Genomic DNA, 19,588 nt, shown 5'->3' with positions numbered 1-19,588 from the left:
CTTAGTCCCTCTGAAGAAGGCTGACAATGGTGGTGACACTCACCTTTGTTCTTCCAAGTCCCTCCCCCATCCTCCCATAGCAAGTTGAAAATACCTGGGGTGTTGCTCATTGCTCAGCCTCTGCAGGGGCAGCCAGGGTGGACAGGATGATGTGCTATTCCAGGCTGGAACTTTCTGGCTTCTTTCCCCCACAAAGGTCTGGCCTCTACAGAACACCAGTGCCTCTAGACAGTCATCCCAGACTGACATGTGTTCTGGAAGCCTGGCTCAGACCGTATGCAATGCCCCAAACTCCAACTCGCTACCTCTCCAAAAGAGTAAAGGGTGCGTGCAAGGCTTTGACTGGAGGTTCTAGGACTGTGGCTGATCACAGCATTGGCCTCACCATGCCCTAGGTCAGGTGTAGACTCTGCTTTTCCATGGGATTCAAACCACAGAAAGGTGATGACGCTTTGAAAGGCGGGATCTGTGGAGCCGTCAGTCCCAGTCCCAGCTTGGAGTTCTTTGGCATCATAGAGTCCTGTTCCTGAGGCCATTTAGTGGCCAGCATTCACACAGGAAGCCTGCGCCTGCACTAGGAGCCATTCCAGTGGGCCAGGATTCATTCAGTCTGGTCCAAGCCTCTCCTCCCTGAAACAGGACTCAAGTGACTGCCATCCCAACCATGGCACAGACTGCCACATGCTGTGCTGGAAGGGACAGCCTCGCCTCCGGGTGTACTCCTCCGGGTGTATTCCTCGGGGTGTACTCCTGGAGACTGCCCCAGGCCACACTACAGACCCATTTTCTAATCTCAGGGACTTGGGATTGGACATCAGCGTTTTTTTAACACTCTGACTTGTTCTGAGGGGTTAGTCAGGGTTGAGACCCTGACATCTGGGTCAAATTTGTATGTGTGCTCATTGTCTTTCTGGTTCATTTATAAAGTTACCTAATGCTAACAGCTGTCTCAGTAGATGGTTATGAGGGGGCAGAGGCTCTGAGTTTGATTCCCATCACCGGCATCAATCAGATCACAGATGTTTGTAGTCCCAGCTCCAGGTGATCCAATACCCTCTTTTGGGACTATGCAGGCACTTAGAGCCTCTCTGTGTGTGAGCACATGTGTACACACACACACACACACACGAAGAACACATCCCTGAGAATAAGCAAAGACCTGAAGAAGGGGATATCACCTGGGCAGAATCATTCTGCCCACCACAGTAGGGGCTGGAGCGGCTCCAACTTGGGCTGTCCGGGATAGACAGCTGCTGATGCTTCCAGCAGGCTAGGCCCTTGAGTCAGGCCACTCACTACCAACTGCCATGCAGTAGAAGCCAGTGTTTCTGATAGTAATGCGACTTACTCCCAGGAGGGCAGCTGGCCAGGAAGATGCTGTCCATAGGAAGACTAGTCACAACAACATGAGCCCAGAATCTACCTAGCAAGTACCTACAAGATGAAGAAGCAGCCATCCCCATCTCCCCAGGGGCAAGGCAGGGTCCCCCCTGAGCTTCCTGGCTAGAGTCCTCCCATTTCGAATGAGGGTAATTGCTCTTGCAAATGATTAAGCAAAATTGACCTCAATTTTGTAGGGCTACAGTCAGGGTTTCTTGTGAGGTCATGGCCTCTCATGGTGTCCTGCTTCCTGTGATTGCATAGGTGTTTAGGACAGAGTCAGCTGTAGGTGGTCCAAGACTGGGGTGCTAGCATTGGCCAGACTCCATGTGGGAGGAAGGTTATTGTCATGAAGCCATCCTTGGGGTGATTCCATGGATTAGAAGATGGAGTTATTATGGTCCATAGGAGAGTTAACGTCAGGTCGGGAGGTTCAGGAACCCAGGATCTGAGGTCAAGGGGTAAAGACTCCTATGCAACAGTTCCAAGGCCCCACACATGTAGGAATACACCCCCTAAGAAGGAGATATGTGTGTCACACAAACATACACGACACATAAGATGTACACACCTATGTCACATTCACAACACATGCACATCGACATACACAGATGCATATGTCAGGACACTCCACTACACACAGATACACACACACGGATACACACATACAGAGACACACACCACACATAGGTAAACCCATATACACAAACATGCATACTATGTGGATAACACATATACACATCTCACACAGACACGCACACACAGGATCACATACAACATACATAGGGGGCCCTTTCACAGCCATCCACATACAAAGACAAGCACACCAAAACAGAAACACACAAAGCACACTACAAAAGAGCAAAGGCCCAGCATCCCTCTTTAGACTGCGTCTCCACATCTTGTGGGCAGAAGTGCAAGTTCCGACTGCACTAGCTGTGCAGGTGCACCAGCCCAAACATAGCCCCACTGCACAAGTCTTGTGTAGGAGGCTGGCTACTGTTTGGGGGTGTCATGTGACAACTATTTCCAGGGGAAATATGAGTAAGCATATACTCGCTCCAGATAGGGACTCAATGAAAAACCAAAGTAACCATACCGCCAAAATTCAGATTTGTGAACCAAAAGTTTACTGGCACTCTTAGCAGGGTTATTGTAGCAAGTATGGGTGAGGGGTTAGTTATGGCGGCAAGGAAGATGCAAAGGCAGCTGCAACACCTGGAAGCCCACCCTAGAATGGGTGATGGCTAGCGACAGCTGGAGGCTTGGAGCTCACAGCTCAACAGGTTAGAAGAATGTCTGTTCTAGGTAGCTTAGCTCCTAAAGTCTCTCAGCAGTTCTTAAAACATTTATCAATAGAAGAGGGAGGGGCCTAGTGCACTTGGTCAGTTTCTGGGACTTCCTGAAGCTTTTGAGCTGTCACTTCCTGAATCTTAAGACACTTCCCTGACAGAGGCAATGTTTTATCAGGGAGGGGATGACGAACAAGAGGCACACGAGAATGGTGTGATGGGAAGACACCGAGAGAATGAGTCTGCTGAGAAAACACTGGCGTGGGGTGTCTGATGAACTTCAGTGGAAATGCATTCTGGAGTGGACATTTGTCTAAACGTTTTCATGGCAGGAAAAACCATCATCCAAGGTGCTTGTGCCGCGTTCCTGGGGCGCCATCTCCCAAGACCTGCCTTCCTCCCTGTCAGAAGGCTTGCTTAACTTCTGGCGCCCACTCTGTGGCGGGCCCCTGCAGTGCTCACGGGGATTGTGAGGGACACAGCAGAGGACGCCAGGGTAGCTTTATAAGCAAGTACTGCCTCAGTCTCTTCTCTCTTCTTCACAGCTGAATATCAAAGAAAACAAGAAGAGGGGTGACCCTTGCGGGGGGGGGGGGGCAGACAGTGTGTGAATATGGCTGTCTGGAAGTTTTACAACTGGGAGGAGCCTGCCTGACTGAAATGCTCCGTGAACCTCCAGGTTCATCCTAGAACCAAAACTACACAGTTTGGTGCGGCGATGCCACGGGACTGCCCTGCTTGGGAAAGTTACTTCCGGGTCTGGCAGTGTGCTGTTCTAAGTGGTCCCCTCTGTTTCCTCACCCGCTCCACACCCTCTAGGGTGGGGGCCTTTCTCTCCTGCATAAGGGACGTTGGGATGCGAGGAATTTGAGAACCTGGTCCCAGGCAGCCAAGTCTTCATGGCCTGTAATCCAAAGGTTTCGTCAACCCCGGTGATTTATAGAAATTGATGGTGTCATCTGATAGGAGGTGTGGGGAAGAAGCTGTCCCAGACACTGGCTCTTTATTTTCCATGAGTGAGGGAGACTTGTTTATGAGTAGTCTGCATTTTGAACTCTTTGTTCCACGGCTTGATGACAGCCACGGTGGATTGAGTCACCCACAGACACAGGAGACGGAGCCCCGAAGCCAGTGACTAATGGCTTTAGCGCAACATGCTTAGCCAAAGAAAGAAAGAAAGAAAGAAAGAAAGAAAGAAAGAAAGAAAGAAAGAAAGAAAGAAAGAAAGAAAGAAAGAAAGAAAGAGAAAAAGACAGAAAGCAAAGAGCTCTGTAGGCTTCAGGCTCTGGTGAGCCATACTGGGCGGTGGCAGTAGCTGGAACATCCCAGGGACTATTTTCTGGGTTTGGCAGTGGCGACTCTGGAAGTGTGCTTTCTTCCTGTGGGTTCATTTTGTAAAGTTAAAAACAAGTGGACTAGAAATAAAGTTCAAACAGTTGTCAAAGTCGGCTCACTAGCACCCTCTGCTGTATACAAACGGTATCTATCATTTTTTTTTTTTTTTTTCTCTTTGAAAGAACTGCTGGTTTTATTGCCCTGGGCTGTGTCAGAGAGAAGGGAGAGAGGCAGAGGCAGAGAGAGGCTATGCCTGAGGTCCTGCTGTGAGGTGATGAGACTTTTAGGAGGCCAGCCTCTGTAGCTGGAGGGATTCTGTGGTTAGGAGCATCTGCTGCTCTTCTAGACTCCCAGAGTTCATTTCCCAGCACTCACATTGGATGGCCCAGAACCACCTGTAATTAGCTCCAGGGATCCAACACTCTCTCCTGGCCTCTGTAGGAACCCTTTCACACATGACACACATGCAAACACACCTACACACATGCACAGGCACACACAAATGAAAAATAAAATAATAAACTTGAAGAGATGGGACCAAGTGGAAGCAAAGTCGTTCGCTGGGAAGGGTTGTTGAAGGAGTCATTGGGACACAGATGTTCTCTGACAAGATTGGGCCCTTCTTGCAGGCTTCCTCCCGTGTCCGGACTTCACCGTGAACTCTGGGCTTTGTTCCCACCCACGGGTAGCAGTGTGGGCAAGCACTCAACATTTTGCAAGCAGGCTGCACTCAGGAAGACGCTGGCCAACTCCGGTGGAAGGTTTAGCCCATTGTACCCTACCCACTTCCATAAAAGTCGTTGCAAAACTAATAGTAGATCTTTATTCAAAACAATGTCTGAAATAAACAAGAAACATTCTGTACTGCTACTGGGAGTGCTTGCTGGCACTGACAACCAGGGCTTTGCTCTGCAGGGAGCGTTGCAATCACAGGGGCTGGCAGCCCCGTGGAGTCACTGTCTGGCATGCGAAGCAGGGCTGGGTGCAGGGAGGACATGTCCTTGTACACACACAGACCATTTGAACGATCAGCCGGATTGGGTGTTTACTGGAGAGACATTCAGTTCCACATGAGGTATCTGGTATTTGTGGTCAGCGGGGTGCGGCAAGGCAGCTTGGGAGGCTCCTTGTCCTCTGTTGGCAAAGGGTCATGGGTAAAAGGCACTCACTGAGTCCAGTTCCAGGCTGAAGGGGTTGCAGTCATCAGAGGAAGCTTGTGAAGAGAGGCCCAGCCAAGGATCTTGGCTGGTTTCTGATCTTGCAAATTTTGAGTATCCACGTACTCTAAATCATCCAGGGAGGATCTTCTCCCTGTCCGCCCTCCTCTGTGGCCCCAGCGGGGAGAATTAATCTTGACAGCAAGACACGGTTTTCACCAGATGAGAGCGTCGAACACTGGCCACAGTGCAACTTCTGCACATGAGAGCCTGTTTTGGCCTAGAGGAAGGCAAAGCCTCTGCCTCCATCCTGCTCCATCCTGCTCAGTCATATCTAGGCAATGGTCAGTGCCAAACCCTGGGAAAGGAGAGGTTTCCTGCTAGGGAGGCCAGAAGGAATCCAGAGGCTTCTACAGGGTTCTCACCGTGTGCTCCCCAACCTGCAAGGTGACCTATTTTATAGCCCCACCCTGGGGGTAGGGGAGGGCGGGAGCAGAGAACTTGCTCAGATGTGATTCGGAGGGTCCTGTCTCCATAATCGAATACTTCGGCTTCTTCCTTTCCTGACTCTAAATCTGCAGGTGGCCTGACCCATGGGACTTCATCAGCAATTCTGTGTTCTGCGGATGTGCTCAGTGAGCCCAGCATACAGGGATTCCCTCTTTAACAAGACGACTGGCCGTCAGCATAATTCCAAACACAGTGACGGTGTCTAAGCACTTCTTAGCGATCCTTTAAGAGGCTCCTGCCTAAGTTTATTACATTCATAGTCTGAAAGGCACTGGAGGTGTCCTCTCTGTCCCTCACCTGCCCCCAGTGGGGCTTCCCGCACCAACCCTGCCTGCATATGTCACAGTGTCTCGGAGGTGGAGATGGCAATTGTGTACATTTGCAGACACAGAAGGAAGGCTATGCAGCCTTTATAGTTTTAGGGTCCTCGGCGAAAGTACTAAGAATGGGTGGCACCTTGTGTATGATCAAACAGCAAGCCACGCATAAGGAGGACAGAGTGAAAATCTCGGGTCACATGTCCTCGGCTCGGAATTGTACTTAGCCAGGCTTCTTTGTGGAGAAGATCAAATCTCTGGTTTTATTGTGGATTAAAATTGCATTCAGAAACTCATCTTGAGAGGGTCTTGGGCACCATATTGCCCTCTGCTCGGGTATGAACGTGTCCCCTCCGGGTCCATGTTTGAAGGTTCAGTACCCAGACTCACTAGCACAGTGTTTGGAGATGGGGCCTCTGGGGCATGAGGTGGGGTCCTGAGGGGGACCCTAGGATGGGATCCGGGCTTTCCTAAGAGGAGGGTAGCTGAGATGGCTCACCTGCTCTGTCAGGAAGGCCCCTGCCTCATGCTGCACCTCTCACGGATACCTTTCTCTTCTTTGTCCATGGCCCTTCTAGGTGTTCAGTTAGAGCAACAGGAAATGCGTGGATCCTGTTGTGGCTTGAATGTGAAATGCCTCTCCCCACTCCCCAAGGCTCACATATTTGAATGCCTGGCCCCCAGCTGGTAGCACTCACTGCCTAGGAAGCTTGTGGAACCTTTGGGAGGCGGGATCTTGGTGAAGGAAGTGGGTCACTGGGGTGGTGGTGGCTTTGAGGCCTTGTAGCCTGGCTCCACTTCCCGTTCATTCTTTGCTTCCCGAGTGTGGATGCCACGTCCTTCCGGCTTCCTGCTCAGGCCACCAAGTCTTTCCTTCCGGGTGTAATGTCTTTTCAGCCATGATGGCCTTTCCCCACTGTGAGCCCAAACCGACCCCTCCTCCCTTAAATTTGTCTGTCAGGTCTTTTGTGGCAGCAATGAGAAAAGAACCTAATAGACGCGGATGCCATCACGGACTCAGAAGGGATCCTGGCTGCACTCCCTCTGCAGAGGGGAGGGAGTCTGACCCACGCCTGACAGACTCTGCTCAGTGGCAGAGGATCAAGGGAGCCCACCTTCCCTGGCAGCCTCCCTCGGCAAGCACACAGGGACAGACTTCAAGTCATTCTGCAGGAAGGCAGGCAGACACCAGGGCCAGGTCGGCCAAGTCGGTGTGTCTCATGCGTGTGGTATTTCTGTCTGCAGCGTGAGAGCAAAACCAGGGTCCAGGCGTGTTGCTCTCCTCGCGCGCCTGTGTGATTGCCAGCTGCACTGCTGAGTTTTCCCTGTATTTCCTTCGCTTAGGCCTCGGGCGCCTTTCCGACCTTCAGGGGAACACTGCAATCCCGGACCCAGAGGAACAGAATGATGCGAAGATGATTTGGAGACAGTTCCCGATTGTGACCATAAGGAAAACCACACAGAGGGTAACAAGAACCAGACAGATGAATCCACGGGCCCTGAGGATTGGCGGCTGCTCTGTTTTGGAGGACCAGACCGGCTGTGAAGGTAAGTCCTAACTTTTCTTAGCTCTCACCCTGGGCAGAGGGAGATGAAACTCTGGAAGCCAGTTCATCTGAATGAAGTTTCTGTGATCGCTTGAGGATCCAAGGCGGCCGGTGACAGGTGCCAGAGCTGTTAGTTAACCACGTCGTAGTAGTAATTGCGAAGCCGCAGCTCCACGGCTGTGAATCCCGGTCTGTTCTCTACCCTGGAGGAGGAAGAGATGTGTTACTCTTTGTAGGTAGAGGAGTGGAAACATGATTATCTCACTGTGTCCCCTAGTGGTAAATGCCGGTCACTGCACCCTGCGCCAGTGTGGTCTGAAGTCCCTTCCCACTCCCAACCTGCAGAACTCAAGCCTGCATTTTATAAGATTTGGAGGATCCGTGTCCTTGTGAGCTAGAAGAATTTTGTACTATGTTACAGAAGTTAGTTGTCTCAACAACTAACTTGTCCCTGTGTTGTAGATGCATCAGCTCACGCGTGTTGACACAGTCTGGAATCACTTGGGAAGGCAGTCTCAATGAGGGACTGCTGTCTAGAACAGGCCAGCCTGTCAAGGAATTGTCTTGATCATGCTATTTGATATGAAGACCCAGCCTGCCGTGGGTTACCATTCTTGGACTTTCTCAAGGAGGAGAAAGTGAGCTGAGCACAGAAGCATGTACACATCTTTTCTCTCAGCTCTCCACTGTGACGATGTGACCAAATGTTTTCAGTTCGGGCCACCTTGACCGCCTTGTGACCATGGACTGTAATCTGGAGTTCTGAGCTAAAATAAATCTTTTGCCCCATGTTAGCTTTTGGCCAAAACATTTTATCACGGCGACAGACATAATTAGGACGCTAGCCACGCCGTCTGCTTCTACAAACACCCAGGCCAATGGAAGGTAGGGTTGAGTACTCACTCATAGGTCCAGCAAAGGTTCATCAGGTCGTACATCTCTCGGGGGCATCCTGGAGGGCACCCCATACGCTCCCCTTTCTCCAGCATGGCGCTCACCTCGCTCCCCTTCATCCCCTGAGACATGAACATGCACACAAGCTTTTAAACCACCTGCCAACAAACAAAGGACCTCACCCCACCCCACCCCACCCAGACAGAGGGACACAGATACAGGCTGTGCAACACCAAGTACATCAGTCACAATGCTAGGGGCCCTTCCTTGGAATCCTAGAGTCAGAAGTGGCTGCCTGGTGAGAAGGGTTGGATGTCTTGGAGAGAAGGGGGGCTTTGGGGTTCCTGCTCTGATTCCTTATTTAGGGCCTGGCCTTGTGGGATGTAGGGCCTTCATGTGTGGCAATCTACTGAGTGGCACCATCCAAGAAACACACACACACACACACACACACACACACACACTAGTTTCGTCTGCAAAGTACTACCTTGCAAGCATGAGGACCTGAGTTCAATCCCCAAAGCCCATGTAAACAGTCAAGAGTGGCAGTGAATGCTTGTAATCCCAGTGCTGGGGGCAGAGAGACAGGCAGATCCCTGGGGTTTGCTGGCCAGCTAGCCTGGCCTATTGGATAAACTCAGGCTAAGAAAGAGACTACCACAAACAGCAAGGCAAGTAGTCCCTGAGGAATGATGTCTCAACACATACATATGCACACACATGAGAACACACGTGCATATGCATACACATGAGAATGCACACACACATATGTATACATGAGAATGCACACACATATTCATACATGAGAATGCACAGACATATGCACACATACAAGAACGCACATGCATATGCACACACATGAGAACACACGTGCATATGCATACACATGAGAATGCACAGACATATGCACACACACAAGAACACACACATATGCACACACACGAGAATGCACACACATATGCATATGCACACACGAGAATGCACACACATATGCAAACACACAAGAATGCATATGCATATGCACACACACGAGAATGCACAGACATATGCAAACACACAAGAATGCATACGCATATGCACACACATGCATATGCATACACATGAGAACACACATGAGAATGCACGCACATATGCACACATATGGGAACACAGGAGAATGCACACGCATATGCACACACACGAGAATGCACATTACAACAGCTAACATAGTTGATGCTGTCAGTGTCACCATTTCTGTTATAACTCCCAAGAAGGATGATCTGGGGCTGTGTCTGGTGAGTGTGTATGTAACACACAGTGAAAATATGTTCACTTAGCACCAAGTGTCATTTCCAGGCTACTGTAAGCTAAGGTTGCACTAGCTGCCCACTGTTAGAAGCTGATGGGCAACCCCAGGGTGTCCCCAGGTTCTTGCGGCAATAGCCCAACACCGAGTGATGTTTTCCTAAGGCCACAAGGCTGAGACATGAAACACACAGCTGAGCGCGGCTCACCCGATAAGGCTTCTGCCCGTAGGAGAACGCTTCCCACATCAGGACTCCGAAGCTCCAGACGTCACTCTTGCTGGAAAACTTGTAGTAGTTGATGCATTCGGGGGCGTACCACTTCACGGGCCACTTCCCGTGGGTCTGGGCCTGGGAGCAGAGTGAAGTCAGGTGTGCACGTGCCAATGCAAGCAGGAGTTGGATGGGAGAAGAAGGGCGGAGAAAAACCTCTGCTGAAACCCACAGTGTCAGCTCGAAGGAAAGGGAGTCAGAAAAATCTTCCAAGGATCAACCAGTTCTGGGGCTGAGGACCTGGTTTAGTCAATAGTGGGCATTCATGAAGCCCTCAGTTTGAGTCCTAGAACAGTGTAACCCAATCATGGTGGTGCGTGACTATAAACCTAGAACTCAGTACCTGTGAAACCAGCCTGGGCTGCATGAATGCATGTCTAAAAAATAAAATCAACTTGTTCGACTTGTATTTATGAAAGTAAGTTAGCACAAGCATTCTATCCTTTTTTTCAAAACTCAAAATTCAGGGCTAGCAAGGTGGTTCAGTGGGTAAGGTGCCTGCTGCCGAGCCTGAAGATCTGAGTTCAGTTCCTGGGACAGACATGGTAGAAGGAGAGAATCAACTCCTATAAGTTGTCTTCCAGTCTCTATTGGTACATTGTGGCACACATGCCTACATACACACCACAAGATAAATAAATGTGAAAAAAAAAAAAAAAGAAACAGAAGATGCTAGTCTGAGTAAGTCTTCAGCTGAGATATGTTAAGTATTTTTGGATTTCGTTTCTTGATCAACAGAATTAATCTTAAGACTACTTTCCCATTGCTGGGTGTTGATGGCTCACACCTTTAACTCCAGCACTCGGGAGGCAGAGGCAGGCAAATTTCTGTGAGTTCGAGGCCAGCCTGGTCTTCAAGAGCTAGTTCCAAGGTTACTGGTGAGATTTCCACAATAATAAAACACAGAGAGCATACATTTATCTTTCAATACTTGTATGACCTGCTGCTATGAGCCTGCACTGAGCTGTCCCTCAGCCTGCTGTCTCGAGCCTGCACTGAGCTGTCCTACCTTGTAGTAGTTCTCGTCCGCACGAAGGGCTTTGGAAAGACCGAAATCGCTGATCTTGGCATAATGTTGGGTGACCAGAAGCACATTCCTTGCAGCCAGATCTCTGTGCACGAAATTGGACTCTTCCAAATACTTCATTCCCATGGAAACCTGATGAACCAACTCGATGATATTCTTATCCTTGATGTGCCTAGAACCACAGGCTGCTGTTAGTAAGAGTAGGCGGTGGTCATTGCAAACACACAGCCATGTTCCCCGTGTACATGTAAGAGGAAAAATGGATCAGTGTATGAACACTTGCTGCATGAGATGAGGACCTAAATTTTGATTCCCAGAAGCCATGTGAAAAAGCTGGATGTGGGCACAAGTGCCTGTAATCCCAGCACTGGTAAGGGGTGGAGACAGGAAGATCCTGAGGTTTGCTGGTCACCAGCATAGCCCCCCCAAAAAACAAAACAAAAAAAACCCTAAACAAAACAAAAACTTCCTGTTTTTTGGTTTTGTTTGGTTTTTTTTTGTTTGTCTTTTTTTTTTTTTTTTTTTTTGAGATAGAGCATCACTGTGCAGTTCAAAATAGCCTGGATCTTGCTATGTAGATCAGCAGGCTGATTCCAAACTCACAGAGACCCACCAAGCTGTCTCTCTGGTGTTGTAATTAAAGACAAGTGCTACCTACCATACTGGCTGTGTCTTCAGGGAGCAAAGCAGAAAGCAGTAGAGGACACACAGTGTTCTGGCCTCTGCATGTATGCATGGGCATGCACACCCATTTGCTAGGCACAGACATGAAAAAACAACCACGGGAGGCATGGGTAGTGATGTTTTATTTATGTTTTAATAAATAAAGCTTACCTAAAGGTCAGAAGGGCAACGCTAAGCCACTAGAGGTCAGGCAGTGGCGGCTCACAAAGAAGACTGAGCAGACTCAGCCCCTTTCTCCTCCCATTTTACATTCCCTCTAGTGCTGGGATTAAAGGTGTAAGGCACCATCACCTGGATTTGTTTCTGCATTGATCTTGTGGAGACTGGGGTGGCCTTGAACTCGCAGAGATCCATCTGCCTCTGTCTCCCAAATCCTGGGATCAACGGTGTGTGCCACCACTGCCTGACTCTAGTGCCTTAGCGTTGCCCTTCTGAATTTTAGGCACGCTTTATTTGTTAAAGCATAAGTAAAACCTCACTGCAGGCCTGAGTGTGGCAGGTCATCTCTCTGCTGCACAGCCATTCCAGACTGAACGCCGTTCTCACGATGCTCAATGTGTTTCATTTTCACACATGTACAGAAAGTCATTCAGGGCTGCGGAGACAGCTGAGTCAACGAAGTGCTCATCTTGCAAGCATGAGGACCCGAGTTTGATGCCCTGAGTCTGTGTGAAAATAAATCCAGGTATAGGGGTGCCCATGCTGAACGCTGGGGAAGTGAGGCTGGTAGATTCTTGGGGCTCGCTGCCCAACCTGTCTGGCCTAATTGATGAACTCCAGCCAATGAGAGACCCCTATCTCAAAGGAGACAGGCAATATTCCAGGGTACCGGAACTGCTCTAGGTTGACCTTTGCACAAGCACTCATATTCACACACATATACTGGAAATAGTAAAGAACGGGTGGATAAAATGAGAAGTGGTCAGCCTTGGCTCAGAGGAGTCAGAGATGACTCTAAATCCCTGTTCCAAACTGGATAGGTTACAAATTGGCTCTGTGTTTCCATTCCCTGCCTGTAAAGAAGGGTTCACACCCTCTTTCCACAGAGTCGAAGGCAACAGCTAAAGTACAAACAATGCTGCAACAGTGTGATGAGCTAAGCCACTGAATTCAGTTCCTTCTAGGAGTTTCTCTGTATTGACCACAGCCTTAGAGCAGCTGTGCCTAGACCACTGATGAGCAATCAGTGAACAGCAGCCTGCTCCTGAGATGCAGGTACTCAGGAGGTCAGCCAGAGGAGACAAGACTGGTACCCCAGGAAGATGCTCATTCACGGTGTTTACCTAGGAAGAATGTTCTGCCTGTTGCAGAAGGTGCCCTGCCCACACACCTCGAGGATTTTATCATTGGGCAGAGATTCAAGACCAAATGATAGTGAGAGTTGTTTTCTGCCAGGGCTAGGGAGATGCTTCAGTTGGTAAAGTGTCTGACGCACAAGGATGAAAGAAGACCTGAGTTGGGGATCCCCAGAACTCAGATAAAAGCCAGGCATGGCAGTAGGAACCTGGAATCCCTGGGGCTCCAGGGCCATCCCAGGTTGTCTGAATCGGTGCGCTCCAGAGTCAGTGAGACCCTGTCTCAAAAGATCAGGTGGAGATTCTAAGTGATAGCTCAGTGGTTAAGAATGCGTGCTGTTCTTGTATAGGGCCTGAACTTGGCTGGGAGGCTCACAACTGCCTGTAACTCCAGCTCCAAGGGATCTGACACTCTTTTCTGGCCTCTGTGAGTATCTGCATTCATGTGGCACACACTCACACAGGCATATGCTCATAAATAAACAATTATAGGAGGGAGACTGATAGAGGAGAGAGAATGACATCCTACATTGACCTCTGCCCCTCCATACATTCACACAGGTGTGCTCCAACAAATGTATACACAGGAGAGAGAGAGAGAGAGAGAGAGAGAGAGAGAGAGACAGAGAGAGAGAGAGACAGANAGAGAGACAGAGAGAGAGAGAGAGACAGAGAGAGAGAGAGAGAGACAGAGAGAGAGAGACACAGAGAGAGAGACAGACAGAGAGAGAGAGAGACAGAGAGAGAGAGAGAGAGAGAGAGAGAGAGAGAGAGAACTGGATCTAAAGGCTGCATCTCCCCTCATTCCATGAGGTTTCTCAATTCCCTGAGTATGGAACAATGTAGGAATGTAGGAAGTGTGTGTGGGGGGGAGCTTCCCACAGAAATCAGGCCCCAGCACAGCCCAAGGGGGGCCAGCGCACAGCTCCTGTGCACCTGAGCTCCACGGCACCTGTTCTGCTGCAGGTACTTGTTGAGGGGCCCCAGCTCCGCCATCTCCATCACCAGCATCCAGGACTCGGCCTCACAGATTCCGATCATGCGCACAATGTAGGGGTTGTCCAGCTGCTGCATGACGTTCGCCTCTGCTAACAGCTCGTCCTTCAGAGCGGGGTCGTTGGCCTCGTTCTTCAAGATTTTCACAGCCACTGTCTTCACAACTCTGTAACACAGATTGTAGCTCATGAGAAACTTTCCAAACTGCCTAGAAGTTCTCTTCCGTGAGACATGATGCCCGGGTGTGGCTGGCGTCGTGGAATGCACAATGCCAGGGGTTGACCAGGGTGGGGAAATGCTGGCACACTCGCTACAGAATGAGAGTCCCTTAAAGCCATTCGGAAAGTGGCCACAGGCTGGGGGGACAGCTCAGTGTGTAAGGTGCTTGCCATGTAAGAGTGAGGACCTGAGTTCAGATCCTCAGGCCCCACAGGAAGTTGGATATAGCAGCATAAGACTGTAATGGCAGCACTTCTAGGGCACGAAGACACGGGAGAATCCATGGACACCGGGGGGTCAGCCGTGAACCCCAAGAGTCTCTGTTTCAAGCAAGGTAGAAAAGTAAGAAGTGACACCCAGGATTGTCCTTTGGCCTCTATATTGGTGCTGTGGCAGGAGCACCTGCATGCACTGTGGACACACATACACATAAGCACACACACATGTGTACACACACACATGCACACACACACACACTTAAAAATGGCTAGTACTATTTTTCTCATTCTTGCGGAAATTTTATCACAGGTGTAGTTTCTCAAATCACACATAGTTAATGCTTGTTCTTTCATTTAAACCACATTTTTTTAGAATATTTTCAAGAGTTTGGCATGATCCATGTGATATTTTAATGTGAAAATGAAAAATCTATATTTTGGAAACATGTTGGGACTTGCTTCAATCCAACAAAGCCCAATGGGAGAGACTGTTTCTTTAACTCTGAGGTTTAACAATGTGTGAGTTTTGAACTGAACCTGGTGGTACACACCTGTGACCCCCAGCACCCCAGAGGTAGAGATGGGAGGCCCCGAACTTTAAGGTCGTCTTTAACTCCCTCTAAATATAACAGCTGTAATTTCTATCAGATCAGCTATGTCTTTTGCAAGAGAGCAGCAAGACCAGCATTGTCTGTCACTGCTTCCTCATAGGAAGAAAGGGTGGGGATGACCACTGGATTGTCACCTGGATTCCTGCAGCTTTCTCTGGGACCGCCCAGACATCTCTATGAGATTCTGTGCTAACTGAACAAAGACTTGTGGTCTTGGGAGGTGCTAGTGCACACAGACCGTGAAGGTTAGCAGGAGTGTGTGAGGTCATATGTGGGGGGGGGGGGACTGTGGTGGGTTGAAAGAAAATGGCCCCCAAAGGGAGTGATACTATAGCTTTGTTGGAGGAGGTGTGGTTTTGTTGAACAAAGTGTGTCACTGTGGAGGTGGGCTTTGAGGTCTCATAAATGCTCAAGAGACCATCTAATGTCTCAGACTACTTCCTGTTGCATGCAAGTCAAAATGTAGGACTCTTAGCTACTTCTTTCCCACCAAGTCTGCCTGCATGCTACCATGTTGCACCATGACGATAAAGGACATCTGAAAATAGAAGCCACCCCATTAAATGTTTTCCTTCATGGTGTCTCTTCACAGCAATAGAAACCCTACCTAAGACAGGGACTATACACATCCCTGTAGAAGCCAGACTTCTCCGTGGTTCAGTTCCCATAAGCAACCCTCATACATGCTCTGAAGTCAGCCTGATAACTCACTAGTCCCCCACGGTGGACTTCAGGGGAATTGTACTCTGGTTTGTGGTTGGTGCTCTGTAAGTAGACACTTGTTTACATCTGCCAGGGTTAGCCTCTGTAGTAGCCAGGCTTCCAATCTATTGCTCTTTGGTAGACAGAGGAACAATGTCCCACTACCTGTAAACAAGGGTAGCAGACAATGATACAGAATGTTCCAAGCTGAGGAAAGTCCCCAAACTGGAAAATACTAAAACAGCTTCTATAAGGTTCACCAGCTATGCCATACATATAGCTTCCTGCAACGTCATGTGATTTGCTGGCTAGGCTATGTCTATGTGCATATGTGAATACAATACATTTGTGGTATTGAAAATTGGTGTCTGGACCCAGAATTAAACAGCATACATTGTTTTACTTTTTTTTTTTTTTTGTTTGTTTGTTTCTTTTTGAGACAGGGTTTTATGTAATCCATTCTGGTCTCAAGCTTGCTTTAAGTGGAGGTTGACTTTAAACTTCTGGTCCTCCTGCCTCTCCCTCTGGGGCGCTGGGGATCACAGGTGGCGCCACCATGCCCAGTTCAAAGCTCACACAATGTTAAAGATTAGAGTTAAAGGCACACTTCTCTCCCAGTGGGCGCTGTTAAATTTAAGCAGCCCTCAATGTGTTTTCAAAATATAGATTTTTCATTTTTCTCATAAAAAATATCACATGAATCATACAGAACTCTTGAAAATATTCTAACAAAATGTGGTTTAAATGAAAGAACAAATATTAGCTATGTATGATTTGAAAAACTATACTTGTGATAAAATTTCTACAAGAATGAGAGTGCTTCTTTTGCTGAACCTTCAAACTGGAGAATAAAAACAGTTAAGGGGCCGAGAGAGATTCTGTAGGTAAAGGTGCATGCTGCCAAGCTTGAGGACTGAAGTTCGATCCCTCAATCCCTATACCTGCATGCGTGCATACACACACACACACACACACACACACACATTACAGCCACACACATACACACACCTAAAAAAATAGGATGCATCAAATAACAGAATAAGTGGGATAGACACACCAGTGTTGTACTGATTTGGGGTGCAGTCCATGGTCTTTACAAGTGCATTTAGACAGTTCAGTTCCTGAGGAGACTCTCTGGGTCCTCTTGGAACCATGAGAGGTTCCATTCTGTCATCTCTAGCCACCTACTTTGATTTTTATATTTAGGTTTCTTGTTGCATCTATGGTGTGAGGTAGGGATCCAAATTAATAAGTTTTAAAAAAAAGTCTCAATTCCTCTAAATATTTAGAAAAGAAAATACCACCTCTTCTAGAGAAATCCAAGAGAAAGTGATGCCCCACTAATTTCATGAGACTGCCATTGTTCTGGTGTCCAAACATTTGTTTATGTTGGCTCAGGAAGAGACTTTCTGAGACTCCTCATTTTCCAACATTTGGGCTCTTTTACAGACAAGAGAATAAGACCGCATTATAGGAATGTAAGAAAGCAATTGATAACTTTACAGGGTGGAATGAGAATAGTAGGTTCACATATTCAGTTTTTCAAAAGGTTTGTTTTAAATTTTGTATCTAAGTGTGTCTGCGTTGGTATATGCATGTTGAGTGCAGGTACCCTCAGTGCTGTGGGAGTTCCCTCTGTGTGTTGCTTGTATTGGTTAATAAATAACGAAACTGCCTTGGCCTGAGAGGGCAGAACTTAGGTAGGCGGAAAAGACAGAACTGAATTCTGGGAGGAAGAAAGCAGAGTCAGAGAGATGCCACGGACCCACCACTGTTGGACATAAAAGTTCTGAGACTTTGCTGGTAGGCCACGAACTCGTGGTGATATACAGATTAATAGAAATTGGTTAAACTAATATGTAAGAGTTAGCCAATAAGAAGTTAGAGCTAATGGGCCACACAGTGATTTAATTAATACAAGTTTCTGTGTGGTTATTTCGGGGCTAAGCTAGCCGGGCAGCCGGGATGAACAAACAGGCCCTCCTCCTACACCCTCAGAGTCCAGAAGAGGGCATCAGAGTCCTTGGAGCTGGAGTTAAGGGCAGCTTTGAGCCATCTGACCTGGGTACTGCAGAGTGAGTTTAGGTCCTATGGAAGAGCAGTATACCCTCTTAACCTCTGAGTCATCTCTCTCTCTCTCTTAATATTCAACTTTAAAAGTGACTGCGATTTAAATACATCTATTTAAAAATGGCCTCTGTGCTTGTACACAGGACGCAAGGCACCAGAAACCAAAGTTTTACAAACATATAAAGATCCAGCAAATGCCTATACCAAGGTTAGTTGCAGGTAGTCATGTTTCGGAGGTACAACATAGTCATATTTTCTTATGAATTTGCTTATTTCTATTTAGTTATTTTCTACGAGGCATATGTACTAACACAAACATTTCGTTACTGTGACTACAGTTAGCACACACAAAGGGTGCTTTCTTTACAAAAGAGTCGGAAATGAAGATGGGCAAAAGGGAAGAGTTGATTACAGAGCTTGCTGCCAAGCCTGATGACCTGAGTTTAGTTCCTGGAACCCAGGTGAGAAAGAGAGGACCAACTTACGTGTCCTGTGACCACATGAGATGAATGTTGGGACTTATGTGCACATACACAAAAAGACATAATTTCAAAATGAATACATATAATGCTAGTGAAAAAGTACTAAGCCATGCTAGGCTAAACTTCACATCTGGGATTAGATGAACATTCTCAGTGCATTCTTGGAAGTTTTCCATGCTGCCTGCTCACACTGAGGGTGACGGACAGTAACACAATGGGGTAACGGTACTTACTTCTTCATTTGGTAGTATCCCTTTTTCACGGTCCCGAAGTTACCAGAGCCCAGTTCATTGTCCTCCAGAGTTAGCAAGCTTCTGTCTAGGTAGACCTCTTTGGGCCGGATCTCTTCGGGGTCGGCGTAAGGGCTCTCATACACCTCTGTGTCCATGGGCAGGGCCTCTCTCTGAAGGCCTGCAAGGCAATTAGGTAACATATAACTCCAGACAGGGCGCCTGTGAGTTTTTACCGATTGACCCCTGTCCTCCACCCCTGTGGTCTTATGGGGCATTTGTAGGCAGGTGAGAAATGAAGCAAGGGGAGATAGGTCTTCTACACCAGTAGGCTTTAAGAACATTCTTTGTGACCCTTTGTGAACAGTCTTTGACATCCTTCTGTGGAGAGGTGCCACCGAGGACATGTTCCTTGCTGTTTTTTTTTTGTTGTGGTTTGTTTGTTTTTAATTACTGAACCATGATGCTTGTGCTCTCCAAGGCAAGGCTATGAAAAACCAAAATGCTTAATATTTGAGATGCTAAGGATGGCGTCCCGCAGTCCTGAGGCTACCAAACTGTGAGAAGGACCATGAAACTCAACATCTAGCTAACCATGGCCTTGATGACATGTGGGACACTGTACCTGACTTTTGCAGTGCTGGGAAAGAAACCCAGGGCTCCGTGCATGCCAGACAAGACCTCTACCGTGAGCCACATCTCCAGCCACAAGGAATAAATTAAAAGAGGGAGAATTCCCTCTTGCTGCTTTAAGCCTCTGTTTGGAGGCAATTTATAGCAATAAACAAACCTTAAGCTCACTAAAAAAAAAAAAATAACAACATAGATACACTCATGAACCCAAGAAAACCAACCAGAGGTCCCAATTCTGGGAGTAAGTCACCTCTGTGGCCTCCCAGTCATTGTGCTCCTCCAAGAGAGGCAACTGGTCCATGGAGTGTGACAGACACAGGATTTGAAGCAGAAGCATGGTGTTGTCAATGATGACAATGGGATCTTGTCGTTCGTTTTAATTGTAAAAGACCATTTTCACTTGACAGACTGCTTATTTTATGGATAAAGGATA

At 48.0% G+C, this 19,588-nt stretch overlaps 1 protein-coding gene across 4 annotated transcripts in view; it reads right to left on the bottom strand.

Moving 5' to 3' along the window:
- Positions 1-4,804: 4,804 nt before the first annotated feature.
- Syk (spleen associated tyrosine kinase) overlaps positions 4,805-19,588 on the bottom strand; it is a 70,096-nt gene continuing 55,312 nt past the window's right edge. For all 4 annotated transcript variants that reach the window (XM_050144178.1, XM_050144179.1, XM_050144176.1 and 1 more), the window contains 6 exons: positions 18,526-18,703; positions 13,947-14,156; positions 10,998-11,187; positions 9,926-10,066; positions 8,442-8,554; positions 4,805-7,741 (listed from right to left, as the gene is read on the bottom strand). In XM_050144178.1, coding sequence (XP_050000135.1) covers positions 7,669-7,741; positions 8,442-8,554; positions 9,926-10,066; positions 10,998-11,187; positions 13,947-14,156; positions 18,526-18,703 — 905 coding nt within the window. In that variant the 3' untranslated portion in view covers positions 4,805-7,668. The remainder of the gene's footprint in view (positions 7,742-8,441; positions 8,555-9,925; positions 10,067-10,997; positions 11,188-13,946; positions 14,157-18,525; positions 18,704-19,588) is intronic.

The sequence above is a fragment of the Alexandromys fortis genome, unplaced genomic scaffold (assembly GCF_014885135.2).
Source record: "Alexandromys fortis isolate MF-2015 unplaced genomic scaffold, M_Fortis_MF-2015_v1.1 scaffold_1, whole genome shotgun sequence".
Lineage (NCBI taxonomy): Eukaryota > Metazoa > Chordata > Mammalia > Rodentia > Cricetidae > Alexandromys > Alexandromys fortis.
The sequence above is the reverse complement of the archived record's forward strand: the minus strand, read 5'-3'. Positions and strand labels throughout refer to the sequence as shown.